General features: G+C 48.7%; 1 protein-coding gene across 1 annotated transcript in view; it reads left to right on the top strand.

Annotated features, from left to right (window-relative positions):
- The window catches only part of LOC135049869 (transient receptor potential cation channel subfamily V member 3-like), a 112,447-nt gene that overhangs the window by 64,812 nt on the left and 28,765 nt on the right, over positions 1-18,870 (top strand). The window contains exon 11 of the mRNA XM_063955817.1: positions 1,733-1,898. Within this exon, the coding sequence (XP_063811887.1) occupies positions 1,733-1,898 (166 nt within the window). The remainder of the gene's footprint in view (positions 1-1,732; positions 1,899-18,870) is intronic.

Here is an 18,870-nt window from a genome sequence, read left to right as displayed (position 1 = left end):
AACACCAAAACTCCTGGCGCAATAATCAGTAAATAGTTTATTCTACTTATGTTCGGGGTTCACCAGCTGCACAAACTAAGGCTTTGCAAGAGAGCCTAAACAATAAAAACTATATAACACAAAAATGTAAGTGCGCTTCGGTGACTCAGAACAAAGTAAATGATTAATGGGTGTTTACTTTCACTCACAGAAACCAAGAGACTTATTTATAACACAATAGTTTACTATAACACATATATTGTTACAATTTAAAAATATCCACGATCACACTGCTTATTGTCGTCTCCAGCCGCATCCGCTGTTATACCGTCTGCCCGCTGTGGTCTCTGCCGCCTCTACCTTTGGGCTGTCCATTGGGATCACCGACTGCTTCAAACGCTGCCCACCAGCTGGAACTTTATAATCATTTACTTTGTTCTGAGTCACCGAAGCGCACTTACATTTTTGTGTTTATATAGTTTTTATTGATTTTCTATTACATAATAGTGACATTTTTATTTAATTTCCTAAACCAATTGTACATTATCAGTTTTACCATATTTAGTGGCTGTAATTAGCAACCTAAAAAACACCATTAATAGTTTCCATAGGTGGGAACATCTGACCCAAATATCTGGGCAGTGTGTTACATTTTCCAAAAGAAGGGAAGGGTTATAATCTAATACATACTTGCTCTCCTGGCACTGGCTGGAGGCTCCCGAAAACAGGGTGGCAATCCTGGTTACCTGGAAAAGTGGGCAAGTCTCCCACATCCTGCTGAGCTCTCCCCCCACCCACACCCCCTGCTCCATTCACTCACGCCATTGCATCTCACAGTGCGGCTTCTGCGAGTGCACACATGTCAAAGGTCATCAGTGTGCAAATGCTGCCGCAGCAACATTCCATGCTGAATTAGGCCCTAAAGCCCAAGTCCTCCACATATAAACAGGCCCATCATCATTGTGGTGATAAGGATAGGCCACCAAGCTGGCCATATTACATGGTTGTCCAGAAACCATATGTATTGTATTTCAATTTATCTCAGAAAATGAAGGTTTTTTTTTTTTTTGCTTTTGACAATTCACTCCCCTCTTTATCTGTTTGTTTGTTTGTTTGTTTGTATGACTGTTTGTTCTCCTGTTTAAAATTGTTTTATCGAAGGGGAACAAATATTCGTACTACTTGAAAATGGGTTAAAATGCCGGCTGTGGGGATACCGGGAGTCTGTATACCGATGCCGGAATCTCGACACCCGTACGAATGTCAACGACGGAATCCCAAAAGGGGCCGGAGACAGACGCCGGAATCCAGACAGCTGGCATTCCGACTGTAAGTACAGTGGATAGGTTAGGGTTCCTGGTCAGATTGAGGGGTTTAGGTTTAGGCACCGCTCATGGGGTTAGGCTGTGGGGGGGTTAGGTTTAGGCTGCAGGAGAGGGGGGGGGGGGGTGTTAGGCACTACCGGGGGAGGTTAGGTTTAGGCACTAAGGGGGGAGGGTTAGGGTTAGGCTACGGGAAGGCAGGGGTAGCGGACAGGGGGTAACATCCCTTCCGCTGGTCAACCAAACTGAACCCGGTAATTCCTTATTAATTTGATCATAAAATATATCAATATGACTGTCCTTAGGCCAAACTTAAATGCTGAATAGTTGAGTTCATCAGGAGTAAGCTCTGATCATTGTCAGCCCCTTACATGCATTTAACTTGTGTGAAAAAGAGAGAAAATGTAAAAAAAAATTAATTTATTTTTCAGTTTCATACATGCGGTCCTGGTTATGTTATCTGTTTTCTGTTATATATTTGGAGCACAAGAATATCTGGCATTTTATGTCATAGCCATGGCGATTGGATGGTCAAACGTGCTATATTACACAAGAGGATTTCAGTCCCTGGGAATCTACAGCGTTATGATACAGAATGTAAGTGGCAATATTATGTCACAATATCAAAAGTCGAATCACTGCATAACCACTAGTCTATCTTATACAGTATGTGTTCTATGATATATCATATGCAGAGCTGCCATCAGGGGGATATAGCCAATACAGCACAGATGTTCCTGCCTGTGAACTGCTTCTTAGTAACAGTGAGATGACTGCCTAATAAGTAGTTTGCTGCCAGGATCATCAGTGCACTATGGCCCCCACAGCTCTGACAATGACGGAACAAGATTTGCAGGGAGTTGCATCCCCCGGGTCCTCATCTCATAGGAGGATGGATCTTTAGTCTACCAATTGGCTCAGTGGCGGAATTAGAGAGTGGTGGTGCAGCAATATGCTTTGGGCCCCCATTACGACAGTAGGTGCCTGGGATGGTCACAAGATCTTGGTGTCACGCTGTCAGACCCCTAGTGCCAGTGGCGTAACTAGAAACACACACCATAATGCCCATTACACAATATGCCACACACCGTAATGCCCCTGACACATTATGCGACACACCCTGTGACACATTATGCCATGCATCGCAATGCCCATTATACATTATGCTACACACTGCAATGCCCCTGATTCATTATACCACATACCACAATGCCCGTGATATAGTATACCGCACACTATAATTCCTGTGACACATTATGACAAACACCGCAATGTCCATTACACATTAAGCCTTACAGTAAGGCTTCTAATTATTTTTAAATTACCTGCTCGTTGCCAGGGGTTTCATGCTCTTGGTTCCATGCACGGTGCCAGGGGTTTTCATGCTCAGGGTGTCATGCCCGTTGCCAGGGGTTTCATGTGCTGGGTGTCGTGCTTGTTGCTAGGGGGTAATGCTTGTTGCCAGGGATTTCATGAGTTGGGTGTTGTGTTTGTTACAATGGGGTAATGCTTGCTGCTAGGGGTGTGCCCCCAGTGCCACATATGCCCCTCCAATGCTAGCTACACACGCTCTACCCGCTCACCGATGCACTGCTGTGCTGTGTGTGAGTCCGGGAAAGGAGGGCAGAGCGCACGCCTCTCATGTGTCCGTCCTTTGTCTCTGGCGACGGCGGCGTTGCTGTCAAATGAAGTGCCGGTCCGTGAGCCAATCAGAGCTCGCAGACCGGCAGCTGTGGCTCCTGAATGGCTGCCGGTCTGCGAGCTCTGATTGGCCCACGAACTGGCACTTTATTTACCAGGCACACCGCCGCCAGAGACACAGGACGGAAACTGGGGTGGGGAGAAGCTGAGATAGTGTCTCCTCCTTCCCCATTGGAGGGGCACTCAGCATCTGTCAGCAGCAGCATGGCATCTGGGAGGAGGAGGCATGCATCAGTGGAGGAGAGGGAAGAATGGCTCTCCTCCCTCTCCAGCCGGGACCCCTTCTCCCTCTCCGCTGCATTATTGTTAAAAGGAAGAACAGGATGGGCACTGGCAGCGGGCGCAGTGCTGGCGACAGTGGTATACAATGAGTCAGAGTGACTCACTGTAATGCCGACGGTTGTAGGCCCCTTCAGTGCGGCGGGGCCCCAGTGCAATGCACCGGCTGCCCCACTGCAAGTTCCTCCACTGAATTGGCTCCTCCCATTCTCTGCCCATAACTTTTCTTTGCCTTAAGTTTCCTTCTGTCATGCTGCTTCTATTGTACCTGCCTTCTGTGTCTGCCATACTGCACAATAATAGAGGTGCACAGTGGCAGAAGTTTTATAGTGTGCATCTCCCCCATCTCTCTATCTCCTCCCTGTGACCGGGGGACAGGTGTGAGCACATTCCTAATCACGGGTGTCGGGCTGTGACTGTGAGGCAGAGGCTTTGGTCTGATGGACCCTGACTGGGGAGGCAAAGGGTGAGGGGTGATGTACTGTAACTGGCTGTGACCAGGGGACAGAGGAACTGGCAGATGCTGACTGAGAGACAGGGACATAGGCCCTCATTCCGAGTTGTTCGGTCGTTGCCGAGTTTCGCTATATTGCGATTAGTCGCTTACTGCGCATGCGCAAGGTTCTCAGAGCGCATGCGCTTAGTTATTTTACTCAAAAGTTAGGTATTTTACTCACGGCATAACAAGGATTTTTCATCGTTCTGGTGATTGGAGTGTGATTGCCAGGCAGTGGGTGTTTCTGGGCGGAAACTGGCCGTTTTATGGGAGTGTGCGAAAAAACGCTGGCGTTTCTGGGAAAAACGCGGGAGTGGATGGAGAAACGGGGGAGTGTCTGGGCGAACGCTGGGTGTGTTTGTGACGTCAAACCAGGAACGAAACTGACTGAACTGATCGCTATGTGTGAGTAAGTCTGGAGCTACTCAGAAACTGCTAAGAATTTTCTATTCGCAAATCTGCTAATCTTTCGTTCGCAATTCTGCTAAGCTAAGATTCACTCCCAGAGGGCAGCGGCTTAGCGTGTGCAATGCTGCTAATAGCAGCCAGCGAGCGAACAACTCGGAATGAGGGCCAAAGGACACGAGTGGGGAGAGGAAGGGCGGGGGGGGGGGGGGGGGTGGGGGACAACAAAAATGCCAAATTAACCCCTCCCAAAGATCAGAAACTCACTACTCACCCCTGAGGTTGGTACAGGGTGACACACACAGAGGCAGAGGGTGCACAGTGTGTCCCACAAGGGGGGGAGGAGGAATGTGGACAAGGCATCCAAAGTGCATCACACATGGGTGGCAGGGTTTGTACAGTGCACCATATATAAGGACAGGGGGGCACAGGGTGTCACACACACAGGGGCAGGGGGTGTACAGTGCACCATACATGGGGGCACAGGGTGTCACACACACATAGGGGCAGGGGATGTACAGTGCACCATACATGGGGACAGGGGGGCACAGGGTGTCACACACACACAGGGCCAGGGGGTTTACAGTGCACCATACATGGGGACAGGGGGGCACAGGGTGTCACACAAACAGGGGCAGGGGGTGTACAGTGCACCATACATGGGGGCAGGAGGGCACAGGGTGTCACACACACACAGGGGCAGGGGGTTTGCAGTGCACCATACGGGGGGGGGGGGGCACAGGGTGTCACACACACACACACACACACACACACACACAGGGGCAGGGGGTGTACACTGTACAGTGCACCATACATGGGTGCAGGGGGGCACAGGGTGTCACACAAACAGGGGCAGGGGGTGTACAGTGCACCATACATGGGGGCAGGGGGCACACATGAGGGGGCAGGGAAAAACAGGAGTAGGGGGGCACTGGGTGACACACAAAGGCAGCAGGCACAGGGTGTCAAACAAGGGGGGGCACAAGGTGTCACACACATATGGGCAGGTAGGCACATGGGGCACACACCATGGTCAGGGGGAGTAGAGGGGGCCACACACACACACGGGGTACAGGGGCCACACACGGTGGGGGGCACAGGGCTCTCCAGTCACTCACCACCGCCATGTCAACATGGCAGTCCACCGCGGATCCAGACACAGCTCGAAGAGGAAGCCGGCAGCAGGAGGATCCGAGATCCAGTGACTATGCAGCCCCACTATGACGCGGCCACAGGAAATAGTAATCTGTCTGGGAGGCTGCTGCAGGAGGAAGGGTGCCGAGACCACCGTGTAGTAGGGTGGCTCAGTGCTCTGGCACCGACCACCGTAACAGCACAGCGCGCGCGGGGGGGTGGGGGTTAGCATGTTCGGCAGCAGGCAATTGTTACTGAGGGAGGCTGGACGAAGAATTGCCTGTGCGCCATTGGCTGTGCAGACTGCAGAGCAGGAGGGGGTGTGACTGATGAAGGGGTCAGGCAGAGAGGACATCACACATCCCCTTCAGCTGAGGACGGGCCAGTGCGGCACCGGGATACTAGAAGCAGGGGGAGGAAACCCGGAGGACTGCCGCCTGAGCACTCCCCACTCTATTGATATCTTTGGGTGACAGATACGGAATAGAGGAAAATGGTAGGGAAGTGGAGTGACCGCTCTCCCCCCTACTACTCTCCAGCTGGACCGCCTCCTTTTTTTTTTAGGGCCGTGACCAACTGTAATGAGTCAGTGTGACTCTAGTTCGGCTGATGCCAGGGGTCGGCTGCGGCCCGCCCCTTCAGATCCCCCGCCCATAGGCAGCTGCCTAAAGCTGCCTAATGGAAGCGCCGGCCCTGTCCCTGCCTCACTAACAGCATCCCTGCCTCACTGACATCAGCACATCCCTTCCTCACTGACAGAAGCCCATTCATGCTCTGTCAGCAGCACATCCCCATCACAGACAGCAGAACATCCCTGCCTCACTGATAGTAGCCCATTCCTGCTCTACTGTCAGCAGCACATCCATATTACAGACAGCAGAACATCCCTGCCTCACAGACAGCAGAACATCCCTGCCTCACTGACAGTGGCACATCCCTGCCTCACTGACAGCAGCACACCCCTGCCATACTGATATCCACACATCACTGCCTGACAGCTGCACATCACTACCTCACTGACCGCAGTACATCCCTGCCTCACTGACAGCAGCGCATCCCTTACTCACTGCGAGCAGCACACCACTGTCTCCGTGGCAGCAGCGCATCACTGTGTCACAAACAACGCCACATCACTGCCTCAATGACATCTGTGCATCCCTGCCTCACTGACAGCAACACATCCCTGCCTCACTAACAGCATCCCTGCCTCACTAACAGCATCCCTGCCTCACTGACAGCAGCACATCCCTGCCTCACTGACAGCAGCACATCCCTGCCTCACTGACAGCAGCACATCCCTGCCTCACTGACAGCAGCACATCCCTGCCTCACTGACAGAAGCCCATTCATGCTCTACTGTCAGCAGCACATCCCCATCACAGACAGCAGAACATCCCTGCCTCACTGATAGCAGCCTATTCCTGCTCTACTGTCAGCAGCACATCCACATTACAGACCTGCCTCACTGACAGTGGCACATCCCTGCCTCACTGACAGTGGCACATCCCTGCCTCACTGACAGTGGCACATCCCTCCCTCACTAACAGTGGCACATTCCTACCTCACTGACAGCGGAATATCCCTGCCTCACTGACAGCAGCACAGCCCTGCCTCACTGACAGCAGCCCATTCCTGCTCTACTGTCAGCAGCACATCCACATTACAGACAGCAGAACATCCCTGCCTCACTGACAGCGGAACATCCCTGCCTCACTGACAGCGGAACATCCCTGCCTCACTGACAGCGGAACATCCCTGCCTCACTGACAGCGGAACATCCCTGCCTCACTGACAGCGGAACATCCCTGCCTCACTGACAGCAGCACATCCCTGCCTTACTGACAGCAGCCCATTCCTGCTCTACTGTCAGCAGCACATCCACATTACAGACAGCAGAACATCCCTGCCTCACTGACAGCGGCACATCCCTGCCTCACTGACAGCGACACATCCCTGCCTCACTGACAGCGGCACATCCCTGCCTCACTGACAGCGGCACATCCCTGCCTCACTGACAGCGGAACATCCCTGCCTCACTGACAGCGGAACATACCTGCCTCACTGACAGCGGAACATCCCTGCCTCACTGACAATAGCACATCACTGCCTCGCTGACAGACATATGTAATACCCCATAACTGTAGGTAGTTTATATATATATATATATATATATATATATATATATATATATATATATATAACACGGGTCGGTTTTTCACCAAGTTCTCGAGACTCTGAGTGCCGCCTTCTTTCTGTGATTTTATATATATATATATATATATATATATATATATATATATGTAAACACAAGGATCTTTTTTGCAGAATAAGTCCCTTATCAGGTGAAAAGCACAGGGCCCATAGAATAACATGGGCTGTGCATTAGAAACTCTGGTAACTTTGCTTAAGGAGAAGTTTGGCGCCACTGCATGCTATTTTTAGCCCCTCCGCTCAGTAACTGAACTCCCCGGGAAGACTGGCCCCATACTGATTGGCCCCCTGGGGTTGCAGGGTAGAAAATCCCGAGGGTGGGCTGTTGCTGCGGTCCGGGAGCCAGTCAACCTGATGGACGGGGGTGGCGCTGGGACCTGAAGTCCTTTATCTAGGGCCCCTCAGCGCGGGAGAAGGGTCGGTCTGTCGCCGGGAGAAGGGGAAGAGAGTCCTGCCGGAGCTGAGTGCGCTGCCCTGCGGGGTGAAGGAGAGGCTGCCCTGGGAAGAAGAAGAGCACAGCTTACCTGATCGCCGGACCGGGAACTGGAGCCGCCGGGAGAGGAACGCGACGAGAGCGACCTCCGGTGCCTGGCCAGGACCCCTGTTGGACGAAGCAGGCCGTGTCACCGCCTGATGAGGAAAGTGAGGAGCCAGGAGCCTTGCAGAGGGACATACACGAGGACGGAAGCTGTTAGTCGCCGCCAGCTGGGACCCAGGAGGCCGTACCGCGGAGTATCGAGGACAGAAGAACAGGCAGTGCGCAGGACGACCCCAAGAAGAGGACCCCATCGAGGACCTCGGGGAGAGGACCAGAGTCTGCGGCTGAAGATCGGAGCGGAAGAGGAATCCTGTGTCAGCGGCTGCTTCAAGGGTGCATCCCCGGTGCGGTGCTCTGCATCCCGGGTGGCGCCGAAGACCGAGGCGATCGGAGGTGGCAGAAGCGCCGCATCTGGTGGTGAGACCCTGGTGCCCCTGTAACCCTTCCGCTGCCAGACACTCTGCCTTTAGTTAACCCTTCCGCTGCTAAACTCTGCAGGTGCCACACACTAAGTTAAATACAGGGGGTAGGCTCCCCTTAACTCCCCTGTGCCCCTATTTAAACCTCTTCCGCTGCATGAACTCTGCATTTGGGGCATTATAGATTTGTTAAGGGGTAGGGTCCCCTGTCACCAGTGCCCCGCAAGACTGAGTCATCAAGGGGTAGGCTCCCCTCAAGTTATTAGTTCCCCAGGTTATAAAAAAGGGGTAGGGAGGTGTATTCCCTTAGCAATGTAAATATACTTTTCTGCTATTGAGATATGCTGGCACTTATAGTTCTCTCATGCAAGCTCCGCCCAGCAGTGTTAAAGTCAATGTGAATGTACTTTTCTGCTATTGAGATACGCGGTTCTGGTATGAAAGATAGATAGTGTCTAGTTAGACAGTCAATAGATAGACACCATTTGTTAGACAGACATTAGGTCGACAGGGTCAAAAGGTCGACAGGGTCAAAAGGTCGACATGGAAATGGTCGACATGAAAAAGGTAGACACCATGTTTTTTGCATTTTTGTGGTTTGTGTGGATAGTTTTGTCATCTGGGACCCCCAATTGTAGAAAGGCATACCCTCGCGGGGCTCGCCACAAGGTTTATAACCAACTCTGTGCCGACATTGATAGAGAAAGTATGAAATAATCCAAAAACATGTTAAATTCAAAAAACACATTTGTCTATCTTTTTTGTCGACCATTATCATGTCGACCTTTTGACCTGTCGGCCTTTTCCCTGTCGACCTTTTGACCCTGTCGACCTAATGTCTGTCTAATATATGGTGTCTATCTATTGACTGTCTAACTAGACACTGTCTATCTACTAAACGGATAGGAAGATACGCTGGCACTTATAGTTCTCTCATGCAAGCTCCGCCCAGCACTGTTAAAGTCAATGTAATGTACTTTTCTGCTATTGAGATACGCTGGCACTTATAATTCTCTCATGCAAGCTCCGCCCAGCAGTGTTAAAGTCAATGTAATGTACTTTTCTGCTATTGAGATATGCTGGTACTTATAGTTCTCTCATGCAAGCTCCGCCCAGCAGTGTTGAAGTCAATGTGAATGTACTTTTCTGCTAATGAGATACGCTGGCACTTATAGTTCTCTCATGCAAGCTCCGCCCAGCAGTGTTAAAGTCAATGTAATGTACTTTTCTGCTATTGAGATATGCTGGCACTTATAGTTCTCTCATGCAAGCTCCGCCCAGCAGTGTTGAAGTCAATGTGAATGTACTTTTCTGCTATCGAGATATGCTGGCACTTATAGTTCTCTCATGTAAGCTCCGCCCAGCAGTGTTAAAGTCAATGTGAATGTACTTTTCTGCTATTGAGATATGCTGGCACTTATAGTTCTCTCATGCAAGCTCCGCCCAGCAGTGTTGAAGTCAATGTGAATGTGCTTTTCTGCTATTGAGATACTCTGGCACTTATAGTTCTCTCATGCAAGCTCCGCCCAGCAGCGTTAAAGTCAATGTGAATGTGCTTTTCTGCTATTGAGATATGCTGGCACTTATAGTTCTCTCATGCAAGCTCCGCCCAGCAGTTTTGAAGTCAATGTGAATGTACTTTTCTGCTATTGAGATATGCTGGCACTTATAGTTCTCTCATGCAAGCTCCGCCCAGCAGTGTTAAAGTCAATGTGAATGTACTTTTCTGCTATTGAGATATGCTGGCACTTATAGTTCCCTCATGCAAGCTCCGCCCAGCAGTGTTAAAGTCAATGTAATGTACTTTTCTGCTATTGAGATACGCTGGCACTTATAGTTCCCTCATGCAAGCTCCGCCCAGCAGTGTTAAAGTCAATGTAATGTACTTTTCTGCTATTGAGATACGCTGGCACTTATAGTTCTCTCATGCAAGCTCCGCCCAGCAGTGTTAAAGTCAATGTAATGTACTTTTCTGCTATTGAGATATGCTGGTACTTATAGTTCTCTCATGCAAGCTCCGCCCAGCAGTGTTAAAGTCAATGTAATGTACTTTTCTGCTATTGAGATATGCTGGCATTTATAGTTCTCTCATGCAAGCTCCGCCCAGCAGTGTTAAAGTCAATGTGAATGCACCTGTTTCCCTGCTTACCTGCCACTTGCATTGCTGACATTGGTTACCTGAGACTTTAGTATAGAAGCCATAACCAGCCTGCTTCAACTGTGCACCTGTTTTCCCGTTTACCTGCCACTGGTATCGCAGACGCTGGTCATCTGAGACTTTAGTTTAGAAGCCATAACCAGCCTGCTTCAACTGTGCACCTGTTTTCCTGTTTACCTGCCACTGGTATCGCGGACACTGGTCACCTGAGACTTTAGTTTCAAAACCATAACCAACCCGCTTCAACTGTGCACCTGTTTTTCCTGCTTACCTGCTACTGGTATCGCTGACGCTGGTCACCTGAGACTTTAGTTTAGAAGCCATAACCAGCCTGCTCCAACGGTGCACCTGTTTCCTGCTTACCTGTCACTTGTATCGCTGACGCAGGGCATCTGAGACATTAGTATTGAAGTCAATGCCAGTCGGCTTTCCCCTTTAATGTTTTTTTTACCTGTCTCTGTATCATACTCTTCAGAAGTGTTCACGCTGAGTGTACAGAACTGTTTATGTAAAATCTTGTTAATTTTGCCATATAAATAAAATTGTGTTGTACACGTTACATGTCAGTCTGTGTCTACATAGCAAGGGAACTGTTTAACGCTTGCCTCTCTGTCACGGGGTGCTGGTAGCAACGAGGTAACGGAGCACTGTCAGCTGGGGATCAAGATCGTCTAGCACACCCGCAAACAAGGGGGTTACACATACACATTTCTGACAGAAAAATGGCAACTCTTTTATTCACTTACACTGTTATCCAGTTCCATTGAAAATGATAAAAAATAGTAAAAGTGAGCTCAAATGGACTGAATAGTAAAAATGTATTTCATTCATAAACACCAATAAAATTATTAGCATACATGCAGCAAAATAGGTGCATATATAATAACAATACACAGATTAAAAGAAAAATAAAGAATTCCAAGCAATATAATCTCTCTATAAAAATTAAGCTGATTAGCCTGTAGTTCCCAAAGACTCAGTGGTGTGGCAACTTGAATAGTGGGTCTAATTCAGACCTGATTGCAGCAGCAAAATTGTTCTCTAATGGGCAAACCCATGTGTAGTGCAGGTGGGGCAGATATAACATGTGCAGTGAGAGTTAGATTTGGGTGAGGTGTTTTCAAACTGAAATCTAACTTGCAGTGTAAAAATAAAGCAGCCAGTATTTACCCTGCACAGAAACAAAATAACACACCCAAATCTAACTCTCTCTGTACATGTTATATGTGCCCCACCTGCAGTGCACTTGGTTTTGCCCATTAGAGAACTATTTTGCTGCTTTGATCAGGTCTGAATTAGGCCCAGTCTCTTTATAGAAAGACTACACACTATATGGACAAAAGTATTTGGATACACCTTTTTATTATTGAATTCAGGTGTTTCAATCTGACCCGTTGCCACAGGCGTATAAAATCAAGTACCTAGCCATGCAGTCTCCATTTTTAAACATTTGTAATACAAAATGGGTCATTCAGAAGAGCTCAATACTTCAAGTGTGGTACTGTGTTAGGATGCCACCTTTGCAACAAGATGGCTCATGAAATTTCATCCCTGCTGGATATTCCATGGTTAACTGTAAGTGATATTATTAGAAAGTGGAAGTGTTTAGGAACAACAGCAACTCAATGCCTGCTAAGGCGCATGGTGCGTAAAAGTCGTCAACACTCTGCTGATTCCATAGCTGAAGCATTCTGAACTTCCAACAAGTCCAATGCCAAGCGTTGGATGGAGTGGTGTAAAGCACACCGACACTAGACTGTACAGTAGTGGAAACTAAAGATGTGCAGTGGGCTCTTTTCGTGTCTTGTGTTTTGGTTTTGGATCCCATGTGTGCGGCACAAACACCTGGCCCATCTAGGAGTGGCACTGCAGTGTTAGACAGTATGGCAGATTTAAAAAAAGGCCCCAAAGAGCACATAATGCAAAGAAGAAAAAGAGGTGCAATGAGGTCGCTGGATGACTTTGCTAAGCGACCCAAATGGGCGGCACAAACACCTGTCCCATCTAGGAGTGGCACTGTAGTGGCAGACAGGATGGCACTTTTCAAAACTAGGCCCCAAAGAGCACATAATGCAAAGCAGAAAAAGAGGTGCAACAAGGTCGCTGGATGACTAAGCTAAGCGACACAAGTGTGCGACACAAACACCTGGCCCATCTAGGAGTGGCACTGCATTGTCAGACAGGATGGCACTTTTAAAAACTGGGCCCCAAACAGCACATAATGCAAAGAGAAAAAAGAGGTGCAAAATGGAATTGTCCTTGGGCCCTCCCTCCCACCGTTATGTTGTATAAACAGGGCATGCACACTTTAACAAACCAATCATTTCAGCAACAGGGTCTGCCACACGACTGTGGCTGAAATGACTGGTTTGTTTGGGCCCCCACAAAAAAAGAAGCAATTAATCCCCCCACCAAAGAAGCAATTCATCTCTCCTTGCACAAACTGGCTCTACAGAGGCAAGATGTCATCCCCATCCTCCGATTCCTCACCCCTTTCAGCGTGTACATCCCCCTCCTCACAGAGTATTAATTTGTCCCCACTGGAATCCACCATCACAGTTCCCTGTGTACTTTCTGGAGGCAATTGCTTATAAAGGGCTTCCTGGAGGAATTTATAATTAATTTTGATGAACATCATCTTCTCCACATTTTGTGGAAGTAACCTCCTACGCCGATCGCTGACAAGGTTACCGGCTGCGCTAAACACTCTTTCGGAGTACACACCTGAGGGGGGGCAACTTAAGTAAAATAAAGCCAGTTTGTGCAAGGGCCTCCAAATTGCCTCTTTTTCCTGCCAGTATACATACGGACTGTCTGACATGCCTAATTGGATGCTGTCACCCATATAATCCTCCACCATTCTTTCAATGGTGACAGAATCATATGCAGTGACAGTAGTCATGTCAGTAATCGTTGGCAGCTCCTTCAGTCCGTACCAGATGTCAGCACTTGCTCCTGACTGCCCTGCATCACTGCCAGCGGGTGGGCTTGGAAATTTTATCATTTTCCTTGCACCCTCAGTTGCGGAAGAAAATGAAGATGGAGCTGTTGACGGGTTACGTTCCACTTGAGTTGACAATTGTCTCACCAGCAGGTCTTTGAACCTCTGCAGACTTGTGTCTGGCGGAAAGAGTGATACAACGTAGGCTTCAAACCTAGGATCGAGCACAGTGGCCAAAATGTAGTGCTCTGATTTCAACAGATTGACCACCCTTGAATCCTGGCAAAGCGAATGAAGGGCTCCATCCACAATTCCCACATACTTAGCGGAATCACTTCGTCTTAGCTCCTCCTTCAATTTCTCCAGCTGCTTCTGCAAAAGCCTGATGAGGGGGATGACCTAACTCAAGCTGGCAGTGTCTGAACTGACTTCACGTGTGGCAAGTATGAAGGGTTGGAGAACCTTGCACAAGACGGAAATCATTCTCCACTGCACTTGAGTCAGGTGCATTCCCCCTCCTTTGCCTATATTGTAGGTGGATGTATAGGCTTTAATGGCCTTTTGCTGCTCCTCCATCCTCTGAAGCATATAGAGTGTTGAATTCCACCTCGTTATCACCTCTTGCTTCAGGTGATGGCAGGGCAGGTTCAGGAGTGTCTGCTGGCGCTCCAGTCTTCGATACGCGGTGGCTGAATTCCGAAAGTGGCCCGCAATTTTTTAGGCCACCGACAACATCTCCTGCATGCCCCTGTCATTTTTCAAAAAATTCTGCACCACCAAATTAATTGTATGTGCAAAACATGGGACGTGCTAGAATTTGCCCAGATGTAATGCACGCACAATATTGGTGGCGTTGTCCGATATCACAAATCCCCAGGAGAGTCTAAGTGGGGTAAGCAATTGTGCGATGATGTCCCTCAGTTTCCATAAGAGGTTGTCAGCGGTGTGCCTCTTATGGAAACCGGTTATACACAGCGTAGCCTGCCTAGGAACGAGCTGGCGTTTGTGAGTGCTGCTATTGGTGCTGCTGCTGTTGTTGCTGTGGGAGGCAATACATCTACCCAGTGGGCTGTCACAGTCAAATAGTCCTTAGTTTGCCCTGCTCCACTTTTCCACATATCAGTGGTTAAGTGGACACTGGCTACAGCCGCATTTTTCAGGACAATGAGGACACTTTTCTTAATGTCCCTGTACAGTCCTGGAATCGCTTTCCTAGTGTAGTGGAATCTAAATGGGATTTGGTACCAGGGACAAACTACCTCCATCAATTGTCTAAATCCCACTGCACCAATGGCGGATAGTGGATGCACATCTAACACCAACATAGCTGTCAAGGCCTCAGTTATCCACTTTGCAACAGAATGACTGCTCTTATATTTCATCTTCCTCGCAAAGGACTGTTGGACAGTCAATTGATTAGTTGAAGTAGTACAAGTGGTCTTCCGACTTCCTCTCTGGGATGACGATAGACTCCCAGCAGCAACAACAGCAGTGGCAGCAGCAGTAGGTGTACCACTCAAGGATTCTCCGGAGGAATCCAGGTTAGGAGAGGACTCGTCAGTCATGCCAGTGACATGGCCTGCAGGACTACTGACGTTCCTGACTGAGGAGGAAATTGACTTCGAGGGAGTTGGTGGTGTGGCTTGCAGGAGCTTGGGTACAAGAAGAAGGGATTTAGGTACCAGTGAACTGCTTACGCTCTTACCCAAAGTTTTTGAACTTGACAATGAATTCTGATGAATGCGCTGCAGGTGACGTATAAGGTAGGATGTTCCTAGGTGGTTAACATCCTTACCCCTACTTATTACAGATTTACAAAGGCAACACATGGCTTGACATCTGTTGTCCGGATTTGTGGAGAAATAATTCCACACTGAAGAGGTGGCTTTTTTGGTATTTTACCCAGGCATTACAATGGGCTTATTCATCCAACAGACAACAACTGTCTCCCCCGGTGCCTGATTTAAACAAACCACATCACCATCAGAATCCTCCTTATCAACTTCCTCATATCCTCATCCTGGTGTACTTCAACAGTGACATCTTCAGTTTGAATATCAGAAACTGGACTGTGGGTGCTACTTCCAGCACTTGCAGAGGGCGTGCAAATGGTGGAAGGAGCCACCTCTTCCCATCCAGTGTTGGGAAGGTCAGGCATCGCAAACGCCGACACACTTGGACTCTCCTTGGGGATTTGTGATAGCATCTTAGAACACACAGTTCTTTTCTGTGCTTTTGCCAGCTTAACTCTTATAATTTTTCTAGCGGGATGATGAGGGCTTCCATCGTCATGTGAAGCTGAACCACTAGTCATGAACATAGGGGGTAATTCAGACCTGATTGTAGCAGCAAATTTGTCAGCAGTTGGACAAAACCATGGGGGTCATTCTGAGTTTATCGCACGTAGCAACTTTTTGATGCTCGTGTGATCAACTAGACGCTGCCTATGGGGAGTGTATGTTAGCATAGCAAGGCTGCGATCGCTTGTGCAACCCTGCTATGCTAAAAAAGTTTTGTGCAGAACAGGACTAGCCCTGCAGCTACTTACCCTGTGCGATGGATCCAGCGATGAAGGTCCCGGAATTAACGTCAGACAACTGCCCTCCAAACGCCTGGACACGCCTGCGTTTGGATCTCCACGCCCGGAAAACAGTGAGTATTCACCCTGGAATGCCTCCCCGCTGTCAATCTTCTTGCAATCGTGCTAGAGATCACCTTCTTCTTTCTTCTGGTCGTTGCCCGGCGACGGCTGACGCTGGGCAACGATGCGCATGCGCATTATGGGTGCCGCGCATGCACATTTCCGACCCGTTCACACCGCAGTGATGAACCGCAGCATGTAAATGGGCCAGAATGACCCCCTATGTGCACTGTAGGGGGGCAGATATAACATGTGCAGAGAGAGAGTTAGATTTGGGTGGGGTGTGTTCAAACTGAAATCTAAAATTGCATTGTAAAAATAAAGCAGGCAGTATTTACTCTGCACAGAAACAAAATAACCCACCCAAATCTAACTCTCTCTGCACATGTTATATCTGCCTCCCCTGCAGTGCACATGGTTTGCCTAACTGCTAACAAATTTGCTTCAATCAGGTCTGAATTACCCCCATAGGCCAGGGTCTTAGCCATTTTTTGGGGTAATTTTACTGAACTTTGGCCTTTTTGGATTTTACATGCCCTCTACTATGACATTGGGCATCGGCCTTGGCAGACGACGTTGATGGCATTTCATCTTCTATGTCATGACTAGTGGCAGCAGCTTCAGCACTAGGAGGAAGTGGTTCTTGATCTTTCCCTAATTTTATCCTCCAAATTTTTGATCACCATTATTCTTCTGGACTTATACGGCAGTATCACTGGACTTATACGGCAGTACCACTGGACTTATACGGCAGTACCACTGGGCTGGACTTATACGGCAGTACCACTGGACTTATATGGCAGTACCACTGGACTCATACGGCAGTATCACTGGACTGGACTTATACGGCAGTACCACTGGACTGGACTTATACGGCAGCAGCACTGGACTTATGGCAGCACAGGAGACCCCCACTGGACTTATGGCAGTACAGGACACCACCACTGGACTGATGCAGCACAACACATCACCACTGCACTGGACGTATACAGCAGCAGCACTGGACTTATAGCAGCACAGGACACCACCACTGGACTGATACATCACAACACAGCATCACTGCAGTGGACTTATACAGCAGCACTGGACTTATGGCAGCACAGGACACACCACTGTGACTGGACTGATGCAGCACAAGACACCACCACTGGACTGATGCAGCACAAAACAGCACTGGAATGACACAGAAGAGCAGGTCGCCACCCCACGCACCACACCACTTTTCCGCACAGACACTGAGGACACGCGTCCTCTCGCTACACTCTCCAGGACTGGAGTGAAAATGTCGATGTGCGGCTCCTTATATGGAATCCAAAACCATCGAGAATCCGACAGAGGGAATACAAAACCCGTGAGAATCCGACAGAGGGATGATGACGTTTTGCCTCGTTCTGGTTTTTGAGTCTGATGGGAAGTCCTGAGCCGGTCTCAGGACGTGAATTTTTTTTTTTTTTTTTTGGGGGGGGGGGGGGGGCGCTCATCTCTATTGGAAACGTGTTCTGTGGTGTGACTAATCACACTTCTCTGTTTAGTAGTCAGATTGGCGAATCTGCTTTTGGCGGATGCCGGGAGAACGTTACCTGTCTGACTACATTATGCCAACTGTGAAGTTTGGTAGAGGAGGGCTAATGGTATGGGGGTGTTTCTCAAGGTTTGTGCTAGACCCCTTAACTCCAGTGAAGGGCAATCTTAATGCTTCAGCATACCAAGACATTTGGTCAATGCTATGATTCCAACTTTGTGGCAACAGTTTGGGGAAGGCCCTTTTCTATTCCAACAGGACTGTGCCCCAGTGCACAAAGCAAGGACTATAAAGACATGGTTTGATGAGTTTGGTGTGGAAGAGCTTGACTGGCCCACTCAGAACCCTGACCTCAACCCCATCGAGCACCTTTGTGATGAACTGTAACAGATTGCGAGGCAGTCCTCCTCATCCAACATCAGTGCTTAATCTCATAAATGCTCTGCAGAATGAATAGGCACAATTCCCACAGAAACCCTACAAAATCTTGTGGATAGCCTTCCAAGAAGAATGGAAGCTGTTATAGCTGCAAAAGGAGGACCAAGAACTATTAAAGTATATGTATTTGAATGCAAGTGTAATGGTCAGGTGTCCGAATACTTTTGTCCATATACAGGTAGTAGCTTTCTGATATATGCCATCCAATGAAAATAGTTGTAATTTGGAAGCAATCCCTGTCTCCACAATAGATATAATGTGCCAACCTCTAAAAAGAGAGAACAACAATGTAGAACAATGTACAAAAAGCTGTGAATATTCCAGAAGAATCCCAGAAGTCGCTCAAGAAATAAAACCTTTTTATCCTAGCTGTCGCAGCTTTTTGGAGAGGAAAAGACCATGCTGGAATAAGGTATACTGGTCAGATGACCTGATTGGCGCTGTGGTTTGGTGTAGAACGGAACATGCCAGTATAGAATATCTGTTGATCAGAGCTGTAATCCTGGAGCCATGGCCGAAACCTCAATGCATGTATTGGTAGCTAGCTTTAGCTGCTCCTGTATCGTAAGTGCTGGCAGGTGCCAGTGGTTCGGCACAGATACCATGACCGGAGAGGCTGCTTGCCACTTAGCACAATGCCTACATATAAAGTAACAGGGTGGGGAAATACGAAATATAGTGATCAT

This window comes from Pseudophryne corroboree, chromosome 2 (genome assembly GCF_028390025.1).
Source record: "Pseudophryne corroboree isolate aPseCor3 chromosome 2, aPseCor3.hap2, whole genome shotgun sequence".
In the NCBI taxonomy this organism is placed as follows: Eukaryota; Metazoa; Chordata; class Amphibia; order Anura; family Myobatrachidae; genus Pseudophryne; species Pseudophryne corroboree.
This window is presented reverse-complemented; position numbering and strand designations above follow the sequence as displayed.